The 21,909-nt window shown below is 34.3% G+C and overlaps 3 protein-coding genes across 5 annotated transcripts in view; all 3 read right to left on the minus strand.

Moving 5' to 3' along the window:
- Positions 1–21,487, minus strand: part of LOC108214259 (eukaryotic translation initiation factor 3 subunit C) — a 30,907-nt gene extending 9,420 nt beyond the window's left edge. Inside the window, exons 1-2 of the mRNA XM_064089462.1 lie at positions 21,425–21,487; positions 21,098–21,166 (exon numbers count right to left, since the gene is read on the minus strand). Coding sequence (XP_063945532.1) covers positions 21,098–21,121 — 24 coding nt within the window. The 5' untranslated portion in view covers positions 21,122–21,166; positions 21,425–21,487. The remainder of the gene's footprint in view (positions 1–21,097; positions 21,167–21,424) is intronic.
- On the minus strand, positions 140–17,393 carry LOC108214076 (probable ubiquitin-like-specific protease 2B). 2 transcript variants are annotated; one of them, XM_017385865.2, is made up of 16 exons: positions 17,100–17,393; positions 16,956–17,019; positions 16,368–16,417; positions 14,583–14,771; positions 14,406–14,481; positions 13,030–13,132; positions 12,159–12,233; positions 10,488–10,619; positions 9,147–9,347; positions 9,008–9,063; positions 8,831–8,924; positions 4,884–4,974; positions 4,663–4,782; positions 3,054–4,127; positions 2,529–2,882; positions 140–945 (listed from the first exon to the last, which is right to left on the minus strand). In XM_017385865.2, the coding sequence occupies exons 1-16, from the start codon at positions 17,166–17,168 to the stop codon at positions 385–387; spliced, it is 3,309 nt and encodes a 1,102-aa protein (XP_017241354.1). In that variant the 5' UTR covers positions 17,169–17,393; the 3' UTR covers positions 140–384. The 2 variants fall into 2 exon arrangements, with proteins under 2 accessions (XP_017241354.1, XP_017241353.1); XM_017385864.2 differs by having other exon boundaries at positions 16,956–17,028.
- LOC108214080 (uncharacterized protein At5g64816) lies at positions 19,253–21,492 on the minus strand. 2 transcript variants are annotated; one of them, XM_017385870.2, is made up of 3 exons: positions 21,425–21,492; positions 21,098–21,166; positions 19,253–19,792 (listed from the first exon to the last, which is right to left on the minus strand). In XM_017385870.2, exon 3 carries the CDS (start codon positions 19,731–19,733, stop codon positions 19,347–19,349), a length of 387 nt encoding a protein of 128 aa, XP_017241359.1. In that variant the 5' UTR covers positions 19,734–19,792; positions 21,098–21,166; positions 21,425–21,492; the 3' UTR covers positions 19,253–19,346. The 2 variants fall into 2 exon arrangements, with proteins under 2 accessions (XP_017241359.1, XP_017241360.1); XM_017385871.2 differs by lacking the exon at positions 21,098–21,166 and having other exon boundaries at positions 21,425–21,439.
- Between the last annotated feature and the right edge of the window lie 417 nt (positions 21,493–21,909).

Here is a 21,909-nt window from a genome sequence, read left to right on the forward strand (position 1 = left end):
ACTTGTTGCATTGGTGAGATGCAAGTGAAAACATCTTATCTTTGCAAGGGAAAGGAATTCCGTTGTGAAATTCACATGCGTTTTGTATATAAGCATGTCGAGTTACCAACTCTTATAATATTCTCAACATCAAGAGACATTAATAAACTGCTAAATGATCATATGCATGCAAAAGTAATACTTAAAAGCAAGTCATATTGCCATCAACTGCATTGCAGTAAGTATATTAACTGAATTCTTAACCATAGGCCAAAAGTGTTTTCTTTCTAAAACTGCTTGCAAAACACCTAATGGACAAAAGTAGATGACTCCCATTCTAGCAAAAAGCTTGGCATAAACAGGAAGTATAACTGAGATAACACTAATGACATCATAAACATACTTTTACTCGTGCAAGTCCTCATCTAAACTTGGTCCCTCTTTTATAGGTGCAAGTCTCCTTTTCTTAGTGGCCTGCTGCACACCGGTACCCGAGCCGTCACAAATACATTGCACTGGCGCACAGGCTGCAGACCTATCTTCAAGTGCATCACAATTTCGGGGAGGTGTTCCACAATTCTTGGAAAATGTGTTGTTTCTATTAAGCATATGATCACTACTTGACGGCACCCGCAAGTCCACAAATAATTCCAAGTTACCCAGTGATGAAAACTTAGGCTGATGATGATCTAGTTTCACTTCCATACTGAGATTTGTTCCAATTTTACTATGAATTGCGTTTTTTGATTTAAGCAAATCATCAGATGCACAGATTGATTCTTTGGATGAGTCAGTGTCCATAAGCACATTCTGACACATATTAGATTCTCGATTCCACAAAGGTTCTGCTCCAGATTCCTTCGATAAATAAGCAACACATGCTTCAGAAGTAGATGTTTTAGGTTCCTGGAACCCAGTAGTTCCCAATGACGGGCAGCAGGAATGCTTATAACTCTTATCCTCTTGCTGTTTCAAAACATAATTAGATACAATAATAAACTATAGCATGCAATTTTCAAAAATTAGAACAGTTCAGGTAACCCACTGTCTTAGAACCAGAACATGCACATATTTTTATATCTATTAGTAAGACTGTTTTCTTCACAAAAAATATTAGGAAAACAATTAACTTGTTACAGAATTCTGCAGAGCCTAGCCAAGCATGCAAGTTCAAATTTGTATCACATTACGGTGTTTGAATATGTTCAAGTTTTACATATACTGTACATAGATATACTCAGAATATATGACAGGTCAGACAAATACTCAACAAATCGAAAGAGCAAATTGCAAGGTAGGCTAAGTGGTTAAGCATCAGAAGGGGAACGCCAATGAACTTTAAGTTTCCATAGGTTCGCAACGATACCACTTCCTAACAGATATCACTAACTTGGACCGATAGGTGTAGTTTACAATTTAAAACATGGGAATAGTGCTCAAGTCCATTCAAACATAAATCTGCCACTAGATATGAAAACCAATTACAGTATCGAGTTTCATCTGGTTCTTTCATACTTTCTTCAATACCTTTATTTTGACAATTTAGTCAACTTAGTAATAATTAAAAACTTTGCATGTAATGAATTTATATGATATTTATCATTACAGAGCTACAACTACTAAAATAACACAAACAAAAATGTAAATATGATAATAAATACGAGTACCAACTACTAAGAGACATATTATAATAATATAATCATTTCATACAAATTTGTATAATAGTAATGCGAGATTGATAAAATAATAATTAACTATTATTTGAAGAGATTTAACAAACATATATAATATAATTATAAATAATATATATGTATAATATAATTTTATTTGACAATCACTAATATATATGTATATATAATAATATTGCGGTGCGGTGCGGTTTGAACCGCACTACTAATATGTCAAACCGCAATCCGCACCGCACTGCGCGGTTTGTGAAAAATTCAAACCGCAACCGCACCACGAAAATTAAAACCCGCGTTTTGTGGTGCGGTTTGGTGCGGTGCGGGCGGTTTATGCGGTGTGGGCGGTTTTTTGATCAACCCTAATTTGGTTGTACAACTGTCAATGATGAATATGTAATGACTGCATATTTTAGTTTGATATTGGTCCAAAAAATTCTGTATCAGCGTCATAACATCACAGCAGAAAAGTCACTCTACCCTTCTTCCAACCAATAAAGTTTACCGAAAGGCAACTCTTAGCAGTTTTCTATTCAGATAATGAGGATAAAAGTAGAACATGTTACCACTATATCATAAACATATCAACTCATCCCACAAAGTTCTTAATTAGACGCAAGTTGAAAAAAAGAGAGAAGTGTTGAAAATATAAAATACCAGAAAAGCTAGATACCCCAAAAGTTATTCCAAAAAATTTCCCAAATGCTGATGTGGGCATATATAAATGGTAACATTTCTATTAATGATATTAGACCCCGACGCGTGTACATACGTCCACAAATCAAGACAAGCCACTTGTCTGCCACGTCATTTGGGGAAGAAAATTTGAACAAAAATTTGGGGTACCTAGCACTACTCATAAAATACCTCTAATGGTGGCATGGCATTACTGCACCCAGATGGGGGCTCAACATCCTGAGAGAGAGATTCTACAGCAACTTCTTCCTTGGCAAGTCCTCTGGGAACGAAGCTAGAGCCATTAACAGGTTGCATACTCTCAGACACATTCCTGAACTCCTCAGAGGGGGCTGTCTGCTCAAAAGCTTGACAGAAAGATTCTGCCTCGGCTAGTCCTCTGGAAACGAAGCTAGAGCAATTAACAGGTTGAATAATCTGAGACACATTCCTAGACTCCTCAGAGGGGGCTGTCTGCTCAAAACCTTGACCCAAAGATTCCACCGCAGCTTCTGCCTCAGCAGGTCTTCTGGAAACAAAGCCCATCTTCCAACCAACAGAGTTTACAGAAAAGGCGACTGTTAGCAGCTTGCTATTCAAATAGAGAGGATAAAAGTAGAACATGTTACCATTATATCATGAACATATCAACCCATCCCACTTCATTCATAATCACAAGTTGAAGAAAAAGAGAACACTGTCAAGATTATATAATACCTCTATTGGTGGCATGGCATTACTACATTCAGAGTGGCCATTCTGCTCAAAATCTTGACAGCAAGATTCTACAGCAGCTTCTGCCTTCGCAGTTCCTCTGGAAACAAAACCAAAGTCATTAACAGGCTGAATACTCTCAGAACCATTCTTAAACTCCTCAGGGGGGGCTGTCTGATCAAAAGCTTGACAGAAAGATTCTACAGCAGTTTCTGCCTCAGCAGGTCCTCTAGAAACGAAGCCAGAGTCATTAAAAATTTGAATACTCTCTGAGGTATTCTTAAACTCCTCAGCGGGAGCAGTCCGCTCAAGAGGTTGACAAAAAGATTCTACAGCAGCTTCTGCCTCAGCACGTCCTCTTGAAACGAAGCCTGAGTCATTAGCAAAATGAATACTCTTAGAGGAGTTCTCAAACACCTCAGAGGGGGCTGACCTCTCAAAATTTTGACAGAAAGATTTTACTGCAGCTTCTGCCTTAGAGGCGGCTATCTTCTCAGATGCTTGACAGAAAGATTCTACAGCAGCTTCTGCATCAGAGGGGGCTGTCTGCTCAAAAGCTTGACAGAAAGATTCTCCAGCAGTTTCTGCCTCAGAAGGGGTTGTCTTCTTATAAGCTTGACAGAAAGATTCTACGCCACCTTCTGCCTTAGTCTTCTCAAAATCTTGACAGAAAGATTCTACAGCAGCTTCTGCCCTAGTCCTCTCAAAAGCTCCACACAAAGATTCTACAGCAGCTTCTGCCTCACCAGGTCCTCTTAAAATGAAGCCAGAGACATTAGCAGATTGAATACTATCAGCTAAAGATGAATGTAACAAGCCTAATTCAAGCCTCTGTCCATCTTCTGAACAAGGTACACTTTCATGGACAACCTTTGAAAAACTGCTTCCGTCCCAGAGGAACTCTGAAGTAGTTCTATCTTTATCAACAGATTTAAGATACATGGAGGTACACTTCTCATCTTCTCCATTGCTTGGAGACGGTTCAGAAGAACCATCATCTAACATATCATATATAAGTCTTTGGATATAGGCTCGCTTAAGAGAAGCTTCAGCAGGTTGAAACCAATTAGCAGTAAGCTGAAATCAAATAAATCCATTTACATTAAACTACATAAGGTTGAAACAATAATAAAAACTTCAATGGGTTATGATCTATCGCATTTTCCTACGGAAGCAAAGGAAGTAACACGTTAAGAGCCAATAGTTGAGCTTGAACATCATACAAACAAAAGTTCAGTTTAGAATTGTAAGTCCAAAAAAGGGATATACATGTTAATATGCCAGAACAAATCTTCAAAAGGCTCAATAAGGGATGAAGAAGATTCGACTCATTTAGTTATTTAATAGTTAAAATCAAACAGATACTCACTTCCCTACACACACCCGCACTCACGGAGCTTAGAAAGCTCATTGAGTTTCATACATATATCCATAGATAAGACTCTTATTGGTTTGACCTTAAAAGTCAAAGATACATAAATTGAAAATACTAACAGTGGAAAATTACTGTTGATACAATGTACCATGGTAAAAATGATGTGATCAACATTAACAGAGCTCAAAACCAAAAGCAAGATATGAAAGGAGGGAGAATGGAGTGAAGTTCACTTACGAAGTTAGAAAAACTTGAGATTTTAAGAGGATTGAAATTAACAAGATTTCCTTCCAAAAAGAGTTCCACATAGTGCAGCAAGAAGAGTCCACAGTCGTATAAATTTTGCTGCTGCGGGAGCTGCACAACAACAAAACTAACCTTAAGCCTGAAGAAACTCATTTCAAATAAAGTTGTGCCACAATCTCATTAAGCCACACATAGAAAAACAGATAAATCACCTCAAGTGAGAAGAATCTCATATTTGAAAATTTTAAAAAGATATCCTCAGATGAATCCGCGTGCCGCTCCTTCCATTCTTCCCACAAATAACTATGGTTTTAAGTCCATGAAACAAGTTAATATATATATTAAAACTTCACATTAATATGAGACAGGAATGTGCTTATACAGTTACACAGGAGAATTTCGTGTGTGTATGAGCTTTCACACTGATACCCAAAACTCAAAGCTGGACACCCAAAATAGCAAAGAAACATTTGCCCTTTACTCAGAGACAACAGTAGTTCCATCAATAAAAATTATAAAGTTCAATATTATCTCTTTGACTATATTTGAGAGCAAACATAAATAATATAATAATACATGTAATCGAAGTGCCAAATACTTGAAAAATAAACAGACACCTGACCCAGATCTAGAATAGAACTGCATTGTCTCACTTCATAATAAGCATAAAAGCTGACCACAGAAGGAGGGATTAGTATATTAATTCAGAGTGGTAAATCTCTTCAAGTTGTTCAAGCATCTAAAACTAAAATGAGAGCAGAAAAAACTTAAGTTGTATAAACTTTCCCTGAGAACTGTTACGCCCTATGTTCACTGAAAGTGTCACGTAACTTCCAAACAAATAACAATGAAAAAAAGAGATATAAACCAATGACCTCTTGGTCAGATGGTATCATCCTTGCTCGGTTTAGCGTAGGTCAAGGGTTTAAATCGTGTCAAACACAAAATGGGTCTGCGAGTGTGTTTAATTATTAATAAAAAAGATATATAATTCAGACATGTGCCTGAATAGGCACACAGGTACTTCATAAAATAAATTTAACCACTAAAAGAAAAAAAACTATGTACTTCTATAAGAGATGGCCTATTGAAAAAAACACGCAGACCACCTAATTGTCTATAAAACTGATAATGGTATCAACAAGCTAAGTTCAGCTATATTACATTTAAAACCAATAGCTCTTACAGCACAAATTCTGATTTTAGGTATTTTAATCTACCAATTGAACTATAATTTGAGACATGACAATACAACAATGTAGATGAAAAGGGAGTATACACCAAGAACTTCGGCTATAATCTGAGCCCGGAGGTACTCCCTTTAGGGCACATACATGTCTGGGAAAACTCTAGTCATCTTTGCTGTAAGTCTTGCCAGCTTCCTCGTCTAAATTTTACAATACCAACAATTTTTTATTTTTTTTTAATTTCTCCAGAAGCTAATATTTGAGAATCACTACCCTCACAATCCTCCACAGTGAAAAGCAATTTGGAAAATATTATAACAATAATCGCCCTCTCTCAAGGATTATGCAGTCAAAGTTTCCTACCCAAAATGGGTTATGAAACAAAACAATTTTTAGAGTTCTAGATATCCAACACAGGCAACAAAAAGAGAAAGTTCAACCAACCAAGAGCATTCATAGAAATATTATGCAACCCGTAAACTACTAACATCCATTAAAACACACACACACACACACACACACACACACACATATATATATATATATATATATACACACTAAAAACTCTATAAATTAATAATGTTGGGACCGGAGAATTTTATTAATTTAGAGAGTTATTAATTTATCAATAAATTAATAATTATTAATTAAAAGAGTTTTTAATCGATTATACTATACATACCAAACAAAAAGGCATACTGTATATAAATTAATATACCAAACAAAAAGACAAATTAGTCTATGCCTCTTAGAATTACACTGAACCTTGGGAATCAACGTAAATTAGTAACTACTATGTTGATATAATGATATGTATTAAAATCAATAATGACTTTTGAAGTACTGTACATAAAATATAAATAAGGGGTCGTTTGGTTCATGGGTATGTGGAATCAGGTATGGGGTTTGTCCATTCCAAACCCATACCTGGTGTTTGGTTGGTAAAAATATAATCTCAAACCCATACCTTAAACCCGCAAGGTATGAGTTTTTGATACCTAGGTGGGGAGGTGGGTATGAGATGGAGGTATGGGTATCCATTCATTTTTGATTTTTTTGTCTCTATTTAAGTAATCAAATATTTTTATACAAAATTAAATCAATGATGCAAAAATATATAACAATAGTAATAATTTTATTAATTTTTTCAATTAATATAAATTAATAACTTATTTTTTACAAAAATTGCATATATTGATTCCAGCACTCAACCAAACACATGATATCATATATGATACCTCAAACCCATACCAGCTTAACCCGATTCCTCATTCCAACCCGATACCACTCTTCGAACCAAACGACCCCTAAGAGGAATAGATGTGTTCAATATATTCTTAAGCAAGTTTGGCATATATAAATTACATAAATTACATAAATATGTTAAAATATTCAAATTATATCTCACAAGATGGCTTCTCATCTAAGAGGTGTTGCGAAATCTAAAAGGAAAACAGACAACTATTAAATCATATTTCAATAGAATGTAATATATTTTTTTAAGTTTCTATAAATTAATAATTTAAGATTTTCTTGGGACCGAAAATTATAAAGGGATCTCCCAAAAAATTATTATCTTATTATTTTATCGAATTTTTCAGTTTTTTATATTGGCCCAAGTCGGGACCGGACAAAGTTATTATTTTAGATAGTTTATTAATTTAAAGAGTTTCTCCTGTATATATATATATGTGTGTGTGTGTGTGTGTCTATATATATATATATATATATATATATATATACATATCACTACGTTAATTTTCTCCACAGAAATTAATGTACGATTGTATAATATAGTATTGGCCTTTTTTATTTGATACTACTTGCTTTTACTGTACAGCATCACCAAGTATCATTTATTAGAGGCACAAATTCACTCTCATTCTTAACATAACACAATTATCTCTCTATCTGATCAAAATCTATATCGTGTTTTAGCACGGTCAGTTGATCATAAAAAAGAGCAAGAGGGTATATAGTATAACATAAAAAGTTGCCCTTCACAACCTAGCTAAAGTCATTTATAATGACACCTTACACTATGATCAATTTAACTTCACTCACTCTACTTGAACAAATGAGAACATCTGCTCCTATTCTAATCTCTCTTTCAGCAGTGTCAGTAACATTCTTAATAGCGCCATCTTCTCAGGCCCACTCAAACTACATCTTCTCAGGCTGACGCAATCCTAAACACTGCCACCACAGTATATAAGCATAGAGTGAGAGGGGTTCGACATGTCACCATCATTAGGAACGATCAGAGTATCCTCGACAGGGTAATCACAAGCCGTCTTAGAAGTACCATCTGTGAGCAATACATGCTCATTTAGGTGGATTAGTTACATTAGTATACTGATTGTCGAGTCACACCTCCCTAGCCATGTCACCGTGTGCAACATGCGTTCTCTAAAAACATATCCGACTAGGTTGATTGTGACGATTATCGTGAGGCTTCTCACAAAGAAGAGAAAGGCTGATTGGACAGATGACATATCTCACCAGATCCAAAAGCTCAAGCTGCACTCTGACGGCTGGAGCTTAGAAATGTGACATCCATTATGTGTTTCCCCCAGTTGCAATGTATCTGGTGAGATACGTCTTCCGTCCAATCAACTATTCGACTTAGTAAGCAAGCTCAAGGATTAATACAATGGCTATGAACCTTTCATACAACAGGCTGATAATAGCCCTAAACATGTAACTAGTTTTGTTTATATATGTAAAATCATCTAAAGGAATACAACGATTTACACAGAAGAATTCTTATACAAATCGAATTATGATAATGCAGGCAAGAAAAATAGAATAGAAATCCCCCAAGACAAGTTTGGGTCGGTCGGAATTAAGCTATATCCAATTCTAGCAATTTAATCATCATTTTAATAGGTTTACCTAGTCGAGCAATTCTAAATTAACAAAAGTTACAAAACATTATAACTAAATATGCAAATAACACATCATGCATATACCTCTGAATAAGCCCCTTCAGACCAGAATGACTTCCTCGGATAGAATCCATATGCAATATGCATGGCAACTTTAAAGATTTCCTCGCATCTGAATCTGATTAATCACAAGTACAATATTAGATAATATTCTGTATTTGTGTAAGAAATTATTCACGGCTTAACACAGAAGTAACTTGCCTTGAAAGTCAGCAACTTCACCAGGATGGCATATCACTATAAGACTCCAGTGGTAACTGTCATCAAAAGCATACATTTTGCAAAAACCTTAATATAAAACGGAAATCTTCAGTTAGGACAGCTGGCTTTCAGAACTTACTTGAAATTTACGGGAACAAAGATGTAATCCTTCTCAAATAAACTAATTTTTCGTGTCCATCTACGAACACTCCGAAATGCAGCTCGGCCTTCAACAAAACTAGATAGACTTTTGCCAAGTTCAGCCAGTTTTGGATAGAAAAAACTGTTGAAAAAGTGAAATCTGTGTCTCTCGCTGGGGTCGATTTTATTCTTCAAGTATCTAGACACCAATCAAGACATTCATTAGAGCATTTAAAAAGAAATATCAGAGTTGGTATATCGTTATGATGCTATACAATGACATTTTGTTTAAAACGAATTACAAGTCCTGTTAAATATATAAATATTATCATAATTTCTGTACTGAATGAAGAATTAGGCATGGGCTGGACCTGGTTTCTGGTAATACCATTACTTATAATTTAGAATCTTTTGACATATAATAATTTTAATAAATTTGTGGCTCAACGAAGCCAACCTCTAATATAAGTAGTACATCTGAACCACCTAGCATAATCTCATCAAGCTGTACAACTCATAGAAATATATCGAGCGACTGCAAGTATAAGATAACAATATTATCGAGAGCATTACTTAAGAGCTAGTAACAAAAAAGTGAACTCTTAAATAAATGCTTCTTCAAGAGCATTACTTACAAAATACTCGCATAAAGTTATATATAAAACAATTAATATATATAACAATTACCGCCGATGTGTTATATCCTTATTACAATACTATCTAATAAATTTTTGAAGTCTCATAAAATAAAAGTATTAAATACATGAAACAGGATAAACATAAGTATATCATGGGGGGAAAACCAATAATTGAATAAACCAACTTGTCTAATGGTTTCATTTTCTTTATTCTGTGTGTGCCAAAGATAACATCTTTTGTAGAAAATTTCTCTTAAATTTGTGTTCAGGGTCTTGAAAACTTCTCAAAGTCTATTAACTATATAATTATATTACATTTGAACTTGTGAAGAGTAAAGAAACAACAGGATGATAAAATGGATATCAAAAGATTGGTGATGTTAATTTTACCAAAAAAATATCTGTGAGGTACAGGAAGAAGCTTTCACTCTTACCAACATAGAGCCATGTTATACACCGTTTTAACACAAATGTTCATCTGAGTGAAAACTAATATTTGTAGATGAGAGGTAAGAACCCAGAGAAACACAAGTTGTGATTCAGAAACAATTACACAAGTTTCAATCTACCATGCTTTCCAGTTTTCTTCTGAAAATAATTAGAGAAGGAAAATTCAAGAGTATTATCTATCATCACACAACAAAAAGAGAAGATAGCTGATGTGCACAGACTCTTGAGAAGGTGAAATGAAACAAACTTACTTAATATAGAAGTCGATAATTGTATCATTGACAAATATCTCTGGTTCTAGCCGATCAACGTCTCTCTTACTTATAGACACAGCATCTGGATCCCCTTTCGGATATATAACATCTTCAAAAGAGTCCTCGAAACTGAAATATTTTGAAGAAAGCAATAATCAAATTTTATTTTATTTTTTTGGTATGGGCAATTACGATAACCTAAATACCCACAGACACGTACCACCCTCGTCCTCTACTTTTCAATAGCATGAATACAAATAAAAGGATCGCAAGGTGGGGCTTGTGTCAAATTCCAGAAAAAACAGCATTTACCCACTTTCAAGACCCTTCATCCTAGACATCCAACTCACAAGGCGCTTATATGATCACACTAAGACTAAGAGATTATGAGAAAGCTAACACTCAAACATCAAACCTAGTATAGATCCTTGACAAAAAAAATCTCAACTTCAAACTCCTTTACATAACTCCAAATTGTCACATTAACTCCAAAAAATAATGTTGTACAGATCCAATCAATTACATAACTTATGTTAAAGTTTAGATAAATGACCTCCCTCCTAATATGATAATTAAATGCATTTTACCATAAATCCCACGGGTAGATTTCTAATTACTAGTACAAACAAGGTGATAAAAAAATTCTGCGAATAGCATACAACAAGAGCATTAGCAACTCAAACTTAAATTTGTGACAAGGACTACAAATATTTATAGGAAATGCCCTTTCCATATTTATAAAACTCGAACAGGAATATTTAAGATTAAAAAAAAAAAGAATTAAAATGCTCAAAATGTTTCATATAATAACAGTTCCTCCATTGAGGAAAGAAAAAACACAATCATAGAAGTTCAAGTTGTTCAACCTGACAAGTAACATCAAAATATTACCATTCTTACGTTGCATTAAAAAAGTACAATTTTCGCTCATTTTCAGGACATGGGATGCAAATGAATGAATGTTTATTGATTGTATCATTATAAAATTAGCACAAGAAGCTTCTGAAATAATAATAAAGAATAGTTCATAATGTGTCTTCACATAGTAGTTCCTCCATTGAGGAAAGAAAAACTCAACTTCAATGCTAACATGAGAATGCAGGATTCCCCACTTAAAGGTTGCTATTTGGTCTTCTGAAAAGCCAGCTATAGTTGATGTGGGTAGAGGCATATTGTTATGATTAAAGATGATTAACTTTATTATCTCCACTGTCCAGACTGAGGTGCATGGCATTTTGGTACTGCAGAAGATCTTATGGATGAACGATTGATATTCAATAGATCTCCGATCAAGTGTGTGGAAGGATTCTTCTCATCAATTTATCCCAGAACACTCCCTTATACATGCAAGTCAAGACGGAGCTTCTAACTACACGTATAATATATTATTGCAGTACAAGTAATCAGGATAACGTATTCATTTGTTTGAAATACGAATATCAGAAAAAGAAAAGTAGATATAAGGTAGAGCCTGAGTGTCACAACTCACAATTAAATAAGCATAACTACACCAGAGAACATCATAAATATAGCCTAGAACACAATAGAGACTTCAAGCGACAGAAAACTATAATTTACAGCAGAACCTTGGGATAAACAAATGCTGATTTTGAAAGGAGAGTTGCCTCTATAAGAGCAGAGCATGATTAGTTGATTACAATCACTTACGAAGGAAAATAGTGTTTCAAAGGGAATATTTTGCTCTGACCAGGTAACACCTTTGCATCCCTCTCCATATCAGAACTACAAAAAAGCAAATCAATAACAATGTATTAATAACCAAAAAAAAAAAAGCGGCTATTTCGCAAAAATTATAATAACATCATCAAAGATCCCTCGACGATTAGAAGAAAAGAAATGCTTCTAGCCCAAAAATCACATATTCTATATATTTATATATATTTATATTACCTGTTTTGTATATTTAATGGTAAATGTTATATTGTCCAAGAAAAAAAGAAAAGGCCACTGTTTTGTAAATGTTATATTGCCCAAGAAAAAAAAATGAAACATGTAAAATGATGTTGGAAAGAAAATTTCAAATGATGTTGAAAAGAAAATGTTGTGCAATATGCCAAAACAGCATCTAGTAGCAATCCAATCATAGTCGATTTATATATATAAGAATCAATGTGTGAGTCTGGTTTTGCTCAAATCAACCCAAATTCCAACTCCATTGCTCAATTAATAACTGCCATAGCTTCCACTAGAATACAATCGCCTAAGCAACTCAAGATGCCTCAAGTCAAGGCTCTGTCTAGAAGTTCCACAAATTCCAAAGCCAGCATTATAATATCTGAAAACTATTATTCGTGATCATCACCGTGCTCTGCTTGGAATAAGAAAAGCAGACTGGTTGGACACAAAAATAGGAAAAAGATTAATCTTTGGTCGCTTAAAAGAAAGTAATACCCAACCTAACGCACAACGATGGCAACAATGACGGCTGAAAAGTATATTTTATTATAAAACACATGTATACATGCATATCCAATTTCCTCACATCCAAAATCATAATAAGCAGCTCATGGTATCTTACCTTAGCACAATGTTCCACAAAGGCTGGTAGACATCCAGAGACATAATCTCATCCTGTTTTCTGTACCAGTCTTCAACAATTGCAAACTTGAACTCCTCAAAACCTTTATAAGTTTGCCACATTAATCACCGTTGTCTATCTAAAAAAATACTTACGAAACAGAAAAGGTATAAAATCAAATGTAAATACTCAGCAACTTTACTTGGTTTGCCGTATTAATTACATATGTTTATCCAAATAAATACTTGAAAAACAGAAAAAGTATAGAATAAATGTAATACAGGTTTATCTTTTTAGTTTATAAGTTCAGAGTTGGGATTATTAATTTAATATAATACATACACTTTGATTACCTTTGATGTATCTGAATCTCTGATCTGTTACACAGAACGTGATCATACGGGTATGTGGGAAGTCACGACGAACATAAGTTAAAACGCAAGTTGCTACAACAGGTGGTACAAGTAGGCAAATAGAGGTATGTGAATGTTGCCTCTTATAAAGCTGATGTGAGGACCCCGAAATCGCATATGAAGGTTAATACGAGGACCAGCTAATAGTTATCCTTGATTTTTTAAACATTGTATACAGAAATAATCATAGCACGAGTATATTACTTTAAGTCTACCAACATAAACTTAATCATAAGTATTGATTTACATGAAATTAAAGAAAAGAAGAAATAATCATAGCACAAGTTGTTACTTTAAGTCTACCAACATAAACATAATCATAAGTATTGATTTACATGAAATAAAAAAAAAGAAGAAATATAGTTGCCGGAGGAGAATCTGCAGTGTTTGATAGAGTCTCTTACAAAATGTAAGAAATAATTCTAACCCAAAAAATTATTAGGGCGGCATTGAGAACTGACCAACTAATCCCTTGAGTGTCTTTCAAAATTAAGAGGTATAGATATATGAGGTGTGATAAATAAATAAGTTACGGAGAAAAGGTTAAGCTATTTTGGAATGTTGATGAAATCTAGAAAGTCCTACTTCCTAAGGAAGGTAGACATAGGAGCCTAACATATAATGGTGAATAAGTCCTGTGTAAACATAAAAACACTAGTACTGTAAGTACTCAAGAATAGTTTATGCACCATAGCAAGTTCAATCATTTATTGGGATTCAAGTCTAAAACCATGGTGCACATTCAAGAATCAAGATCAAGTAGGAAAATACAAGAAACAAAAGATGTCATGTAAAATATGGAATTTACTAAGAACTACTACTCTTCTGATTATACTCATCTAGAACCCAAGATATAAGGGTGTTAATGTAAGTCGACAGCACCAATGAAAAAAGAAACTTTTCCTTTGCAAGTGAATCAAAAATAATGCAAGGAAAATATAGTCACGAGTTGCATTGCCGAACCTGTATGTCCGTGTACGTCTTCGGTTGGTGCTATTCCTTTTGAATTCACTCTGATTATTACAGTTGCCAATTCAAGCTAACATAAATTATGATACAAGTGTTAGATTTTGGTGCCAAATGAGGCAAAAAAACAAATGTAACAAATTATCAAATTTTTAAATGCATCTAGTAACTTACTCTCTCACACCACTGACATTCAATATTCATGATATGATCAACTCCCCACTGAAATTCAAATGTTTCAGCTTTCCAATATCCCTCTATCTTAATGCAACTGCTTGAAAAGGTTACCACAGAGTCTGTAGAATATTTATCACGATATACAATATAATCAGGGAGACATTCAACAACAGCATCCCCACCATCCTGCGATCACATGGAAAAGTGTTCACAATAAACAAACAGCGAACAGAAAAAAACAAGTAATGATATCACAATTCACAGCGACCAAAGTATATCTTTAACAATAATAAACATAAAGAAACCATGGAGGACATATTTAAATAACCTAAACAAGAAATATATCAAAAAGGTCACCAGATAACCTGATTCCAAAACATAGAGCAGCAACAAATGAAGCACCTATATGGGTGCCAAATCAGTGCTTATTGCTTATAAGTGAGAAATGACTATTAAGTGAAAAGTGACTTTTAAATTATGTGTTTGGACAATTTTTTGGATATTTACAACTTATTAGTTATAAAAATTATTAATATAAAATAAAATGGGTCTTTCTAGTGTGTGCCCATGGGCACACATTATACACTAAATTTGATGAGATTGGTGGATTGTAATTGGTGGACTTGGTGTAAATGCAGGGGGGGCATCTTTATTTATGATTAGATGACCAATAAAAATGCACCAAACTCATAGAATTTAGTGTCTATTGGGTGCCCATGGGCACACCATAGAAAAACCGAAATAAAATATCATAAATTGTCTTTTAAAGTGATTCTATACAGTTGTGTAAAGTCAAATTTTTTATAAAAAAAAAAAATAAGTCACCAAAAGAAGCTGGCATCATCAACTTCTCAGCTTCTAGCTTATAAGTCGGAAGTAGAAACTGAAAAATAAAACGCAGCTGATAAACAAGCACTTAGACTTTAAACATATTTACTGTTGTGTAAAAACTGAATCGGTCCTTAACAAGCATGATCATGAAGTTAATTAGCAAATTTCTGGAGAAATGATGATATAGCAATAAGAATTTTTTAAGCTTTAATTAGTGCATTATACGTCTTGTAGTCTTTACATGCTAATTTTAGTAACAAAGTTTATAGAACAGTCAACAGACTGCTTAATGCAATTAAAACTGTTATCCGTGACGAATTCAATGTGAACTTTAGGCTAATTCTATGATGAAAACAACGATGATGTGGTAAACAAATGTAACTGTATTTATTATAAGGTAACATGATTGGGGCACTTTATCCTGTTGATATATTTTTCCTCAACTGACGTAAATAGACTGGAAATATCTTGCAAATAAATCAAGTTTTGTAACAGGCCTTGTTGAGCTCAAAATTTGTCCTTTTATAGATCATTAAAGCTATAGAACAAACCCTCATGTAGGATAACCATGATTATGGTGTACCATCATCGGATCCAATTAATGACGATATACGAGATAGAGATGAACATTATATAATATTTTATTGATTTTTCCTACCACTTATGCTTTTATTTGGTTGGACATGGTTGATATTTGGTATGTTGGTGCAATTATGTAATAAAAATGCTTAAGTTGAAGTTGCTACTCCATTACTTTTGATTAAAATTACAAAATTAATGAGATGGGTTATACTTATATTGATATAACAAAAATCAATAACAAAAATCGTTATATTGATATGGCAAAAATAATGAAGAAGTGCATATCAAAATATAGCTAAGGACATCAATTCGTTAATAACAAAAAATGTGTGCATCATGCAGAAACGAAAAACAATATAAACTGTTTACCGTTTGCCAATCGTCAAAGCAATGATTTGATAGTGGTTCATCAATGGAATCTGAAAAAATAGCAACAAAACAGTAAACAAGGAAGTGTAAGAAAAAAGATACACTGTAATTTATCCCTAGGCATTACAATGAATATTCAAATATTATGTTTGCCAGAAATTTAAACCACATAAGCACCAACGGGCAGCAGAAAAATCATAAACAAAACTGAACGAACACTGTGCAAAATGTTAACCAACAAGATGAGTATTTATTACCACCATAACACAGCAGACCAAAAAAAAAAAAAAATGGACCACACATTGCAGGAAAAGTCAACCACAAAGATGTGCCTAAAAAACACATCACCGTGGCACGAAATGCGCGTCTGTGAGGCGCACCCCACGATATGGGCAACAGGTGATATGCATCCCAACGCGATGAGAAATTACATACAAAAACAATAAACTGTAAGGCTATACCAGAGTAATTTACAATATTTAGGTATAACCAAAAATTTGCCAAAACACGCAACGCTACACACGCTGCCAAAAACGTTAACCGCTGACATGTGCATATAATACACAACTCCGTAATGCGGAACACAACCTGTATCCGAAGACGTGAACATCATGTCGCGATCATCATCGCCAATGCCATCAGCACACTCATCCTGTAGAAACTTTCAAACCAAAAATCATCAACCACAAAAACACCTCAACAAAAACTCAGCGAAGTGTAGAATTCAACTACCTTGTGAGTAGAATCAAACGTAGGAGACTCTGGTCCGGGCTCATCATCGTCGTGTTCGGTGAAATTCATATTGACATGAAGTTCTGTAAAGCTTTTTGGTGATGGAATTAGGGTTTGGTGAGGAGAGAAGGTGAGATTGAAGGTGTTTGATTGGATTAAAACAGGGTTCTGTTGGGAAATTAGTGAGATGATTTAGAGGTTAATTAGGGTTTTTGAGCTGTGAACTGTGAAATTGTGAAGGGTTTTTGACCTTTGAGTTGCCTCGGAGCTTTCCCCAACGGTAAGAATCTAATATACGCAGATAAATAAGATATGTTTATAGTTTTCGCTGCTTCTTTTTTTTCACAAGTTTTTACTTTTTTCGTTTTATGTGAGATATATTTATTTATTTATATAAAATTATAGTTTATTTTAGAAATTATTGCCTTTCTAATTTTTTTTAATAAGACTTTATAATGTGTAATGATAAGAAAAAAATAATTTATATGCAGATATTATTTATATCATTTTAGTTTTGATTTTCTCATGCAAAAAGTAAAATTTGTTGTTGTTTTTAGAATCCGGATAAAGAGGTAACTTTTTGTTAGTTTACAATTTAAAAAATCAACTAAAATAACAAGCGAAGTGCTGAAATTTTAGCGATTACAAGTCATTCCAAGCTTTTCTTCAAAAGATAATTAATTTAATGGTGAAAAATCCTACAACATTTTTTTTGAATAAAAGACAAGATTTCCATTAAGAAGGTAAATCATATAAAAGAGTCTTCATCAAGTAAGGATGGGGAGATCGACAATTTAGCAAACATGAAATTCTAGCCATCCATCAAAAAAAAAAGGGGGGGAGACTGACAATTTAGCAAACATGGAATTCTAGCCACTAGATCAGCTACCTTGTAGAAACCCATATTAGACACCATAAGCTCTAGACACGTATCGATAATGTGCCCTTCCTCAAACTGATTATCACAATTTAGCAAACATGGAATTCTAGCCACTAGATCAGCTACCTTGTAGAAACCCATATTAGACACCATAAGCTCTAGACACGTATCGATAATGTGCCCTTCCTCAAACTGATTATCACACTTGCGTCTAATGGCCTGAATGGTGAGAAGAGAGAGTGATTCAATAAGAAACCATCCCTGGCAAACAAACAACCTTCCCATTTACAAACTCTCCCTTGTGATCATGGAGAACCATGCCGATCGAAAATTAGTCCGAGCCTGGCATAACGGAGGCATCAACATCTTCAGCCAGCCTGTATCCGGAGGATTCCATCTCTGAGGGTGGCCTGTCATAGGAGAAATAGTCATAGTCTGCATAGCTGCTCTGGTGTTTTTGGCAATTTACCAGTCTGAGAAGAATTTAGTACTCCAATCCATAGCAGTGGCATGAGTAATGGTCTTATTTTCCCAGACCTTTTTATTTCGGAAGAACCATATGCCTCAAAGCACTTTAACAATCACAGTGATCTCCTCCCCAGTAGCAAAACTAAGCTTCTGAACCAGCCAATGTTGAGCATTGTCAACATACAGCATATCAAATACACACCCATGCAAAAAATTAATCGAACTTTCTTTTCATCCATGCAAAAAATTAAATTGATTTGAACCAAGATGCCAAGCAACTCGTTCTCGCACCGGAATTCTATTAACTAGAGTTCAGCGTATGATGAGCTTCTTCCTCAGCTGGTTCAAAAGAGAAATGCTTTCCAAATCCAATTTCATATCATATCTGATTCTTCATCATAGCCAATATCATCATGCAAGTAATCAACCTAAAAGGAGTCAAAATGCCAATCCCTCCTAGCAATGGCAATGTCGACAATCAAAATTATTTGATACAAGAAAAGATATCCCATTCATGGTATCACACCTTGCCCGACAGTAGTCAACTCTAAAAGAACCTATAGTTGATCATCAGGCCATCCTCTGCCTCAAATTTAGTCTATCACAATCGAAATGCAACTTCTAGGAGAACTTATCTGAAAACCAGCTACAATCTATATTAAATTAAATAGCTGACAATTGATGAGAGAACTGCCGGAGTTTAACTAATGGAAATTAATACTGATGGGTAAAGTTAATAATAACAGAGGTGAGAATTCATACATAATATCTTCTGATCGAGCTGACTATTATATTAAAACAGACATCCCAATCAATCCATTTCATATTATTTAAAAAGTACAAACACAGATCTGCATAAATTCAGCCAGAATGTTATTTCATCAATTTTAGTGAACATTCTATGACGTCGTAGATGCAGAACTAGAGAGCCTAAGGCATTCACTCTGGCATCTCTTGAGACAAGTATCATTCCAATTGGGAACTTGGTGTTGATTAACACAAACAGTTCGAGCACACGCATCAGCACAAGCATCGAGTTCAGAAACTCCACAAACAGTAACACAAGTATCAGGAGTTGGTTCTTTAGAAAATGCCCCAACCTTTTTTAACATTCTCTTAGATGTGCACACCCTTTCACAAACAAATATCTCATCAGAGCTCTTCTCTCTCCCTCTTACACTTTTCAATCTCTGCACCTCCGCACGCCTGTTCTTCATCCTCCATGCTTGACCTCCCACAACTGCCGGAACAGCCGCCCCCAATACTGACCACCACCAATCCACCATTATGTGCCCAGTTTACTCTCTCCAATTTCTTTCTAACTTGTCTTTCTTCTGGTACAAACCTGTATTTTGAGTATAAAATTATTTAATCAGGTAATAGTAATAATGAAAACAATAGAAGAACTGGTACATTATAATCATTCAAATTATAATCAAGAACTAATGCTTCCCTTGGTTGGAAGGAATAAAAGCAGGTGCTAATGATCTGAAATTTGTAATATGTAGTGTCTAAAGATATTCTTAAGAAATTTCATTTTTCATATCACTATATAATTAGCGTGAGAAATTTAAGTGGTTGATCGTCTAGTAAGTACCGGATCTCACACTGCTAAAAACAAGAATAAGAAACAGTGATATAGTCCCCGTAAAAATACAAATAAATAGAAAATGTTCAGTAATTCTACTTTTATATTTGTCATAATATCTATGAGTTTGAAATGGGGTACAAGTAACAAAGCAGTAAAATTTAAAATATTATAATATATCCTTATATGGTAATAAATAAATTAAAGATGTTTTAAAAAAATAAATAGCAGATAAAAATCAGAAGAGTAAACCAAAAAACTAAACATTGAATTATTAAAAAATTAATATTTAATAGTAACTCGTGATGTGCACAGGATATAAGCTAATTAATACAAAATTAATTATACAGCTTCATTCCACCAATTCAGCCATTCAGGGATTAATTCCTATTCCTTCTTCCAACTAATTTTTTTTTCACAAACCACATCGATCATTTTAAATGTTGGACTATCTCCTTTCTTCCCTCTTACATCCTTTCTTTCACGTTTAAATTAAGAGTAAATTGCAAAGTGATGGCCGGACTTTACCCATTTTAGCGTTTTAGCATTATAATAATTCTTCAAAAAAGTGGCTAAGGGTCACTTTTTGAAGGAAAAAGAGAGTATTTTTTTACTCGGAAATAGGCCCTTTAACATATACAAGACATAAAAACAAGACATGGTCACCATATTACAAATTTGAAATTTTGGCCACCAAAGTGCTAAACAGGGTCAAGTTTAGCCACAAACTCAATAATACACTCTTAAATTAATTAACAAACTTCCAAGTTATTGCTTTTACACAACACACTAACTCTCTCTTTAGCCTGCTCCAAATCCAAATTTTACTGTGCATCCAAACTGTTATTTTAGCAAATCCATATTTTTCCAAATTATGTCGTTCACTTTAGACTTTTGTCCTAATTTTTGATATCAAACTAGTAGCTAGTAGCTAGATAGTGTCAACGTTTAAACTAAACACTGTTTATACGATCCATTACTAAAATCCAGTGACCACCGCTAGACGCACAAATATTTCAGTAAAATACAAATCGATTATGAATTAGGCATAAAATCACAAACCTGAGTCCAAAATTTCGACGCCATCTTGCGAAAACTTCTCTCAACAAAAAAAAAAATTCAAAACAAAAACTGCACACAACAAAATCAACCAATCAAAAACGAATCTTTATCACACAATAATCGATCATTTACATCACAAAACAAATATCGGTCAAAATCTCTTTAATTTGAACCCAAAATCAGCATGTGCGAGTGTGAATAAACAGGATATTGCTTAACAAATCTCGACGTAAACTATATAATTGAAACACGATAAGTGCACATAAGAAAGAATAAAGATGCAATCTTGACGGTGAATAAAAAGAGAAATTGTATGGAGATTGGTACCTTTGAGAGACTGAGCGGCGGCGAGGAGAAGCTAGGGTTTCGAGTGACAAAAGAGAAGGGGGTATGAATCAATTTATCTTTATCGATTGTTTCTTATATAACTGAAGTGTCCTGTTCCTTGCCAACCGGTTGCCGGGAAGGGGTTATCTAACACACTGTACGGGGGCCATTAGATTTAGATTTCAAGGGCTCAGATCCAATTTGAGTTTTCAAAGGATCCGCTATAAATAACCGCGGAAGGGAAATTTTCTTTTCCGCGGATATTATCCGCGGAATGGGAGTTCCCCTTTCCGCGGATAATATCCGCGGATGCATTCCAAACTCAAAATTGGATTTGAGCCCTTGAAATCTAAATCTAATGGCCCCGTACAGTGTGTTAGATAATCCTTTCCCGGCAACCGGTTGGCAAGGAACAGGACCCATAACTGAAACAGATAAATCAGGGAAATCAGGGAAATAAATTAATAATTGATTTTGCGTTTGTT

Source organism: Daucus carota, chromosome 3, assembly GCF_001625215.2.
Source record: "Daucus carota subsp. sativus chromosome 3, DH1 v3.0, whole genome shotgun sequence".
Taxonomy (NCBI): domain Eukaryota; kingdom Viridiplantae; phylum Streptophyta; class Magnoliopsida; order Apiales; family Apiaceae; genus Daucus; species Daucus carota.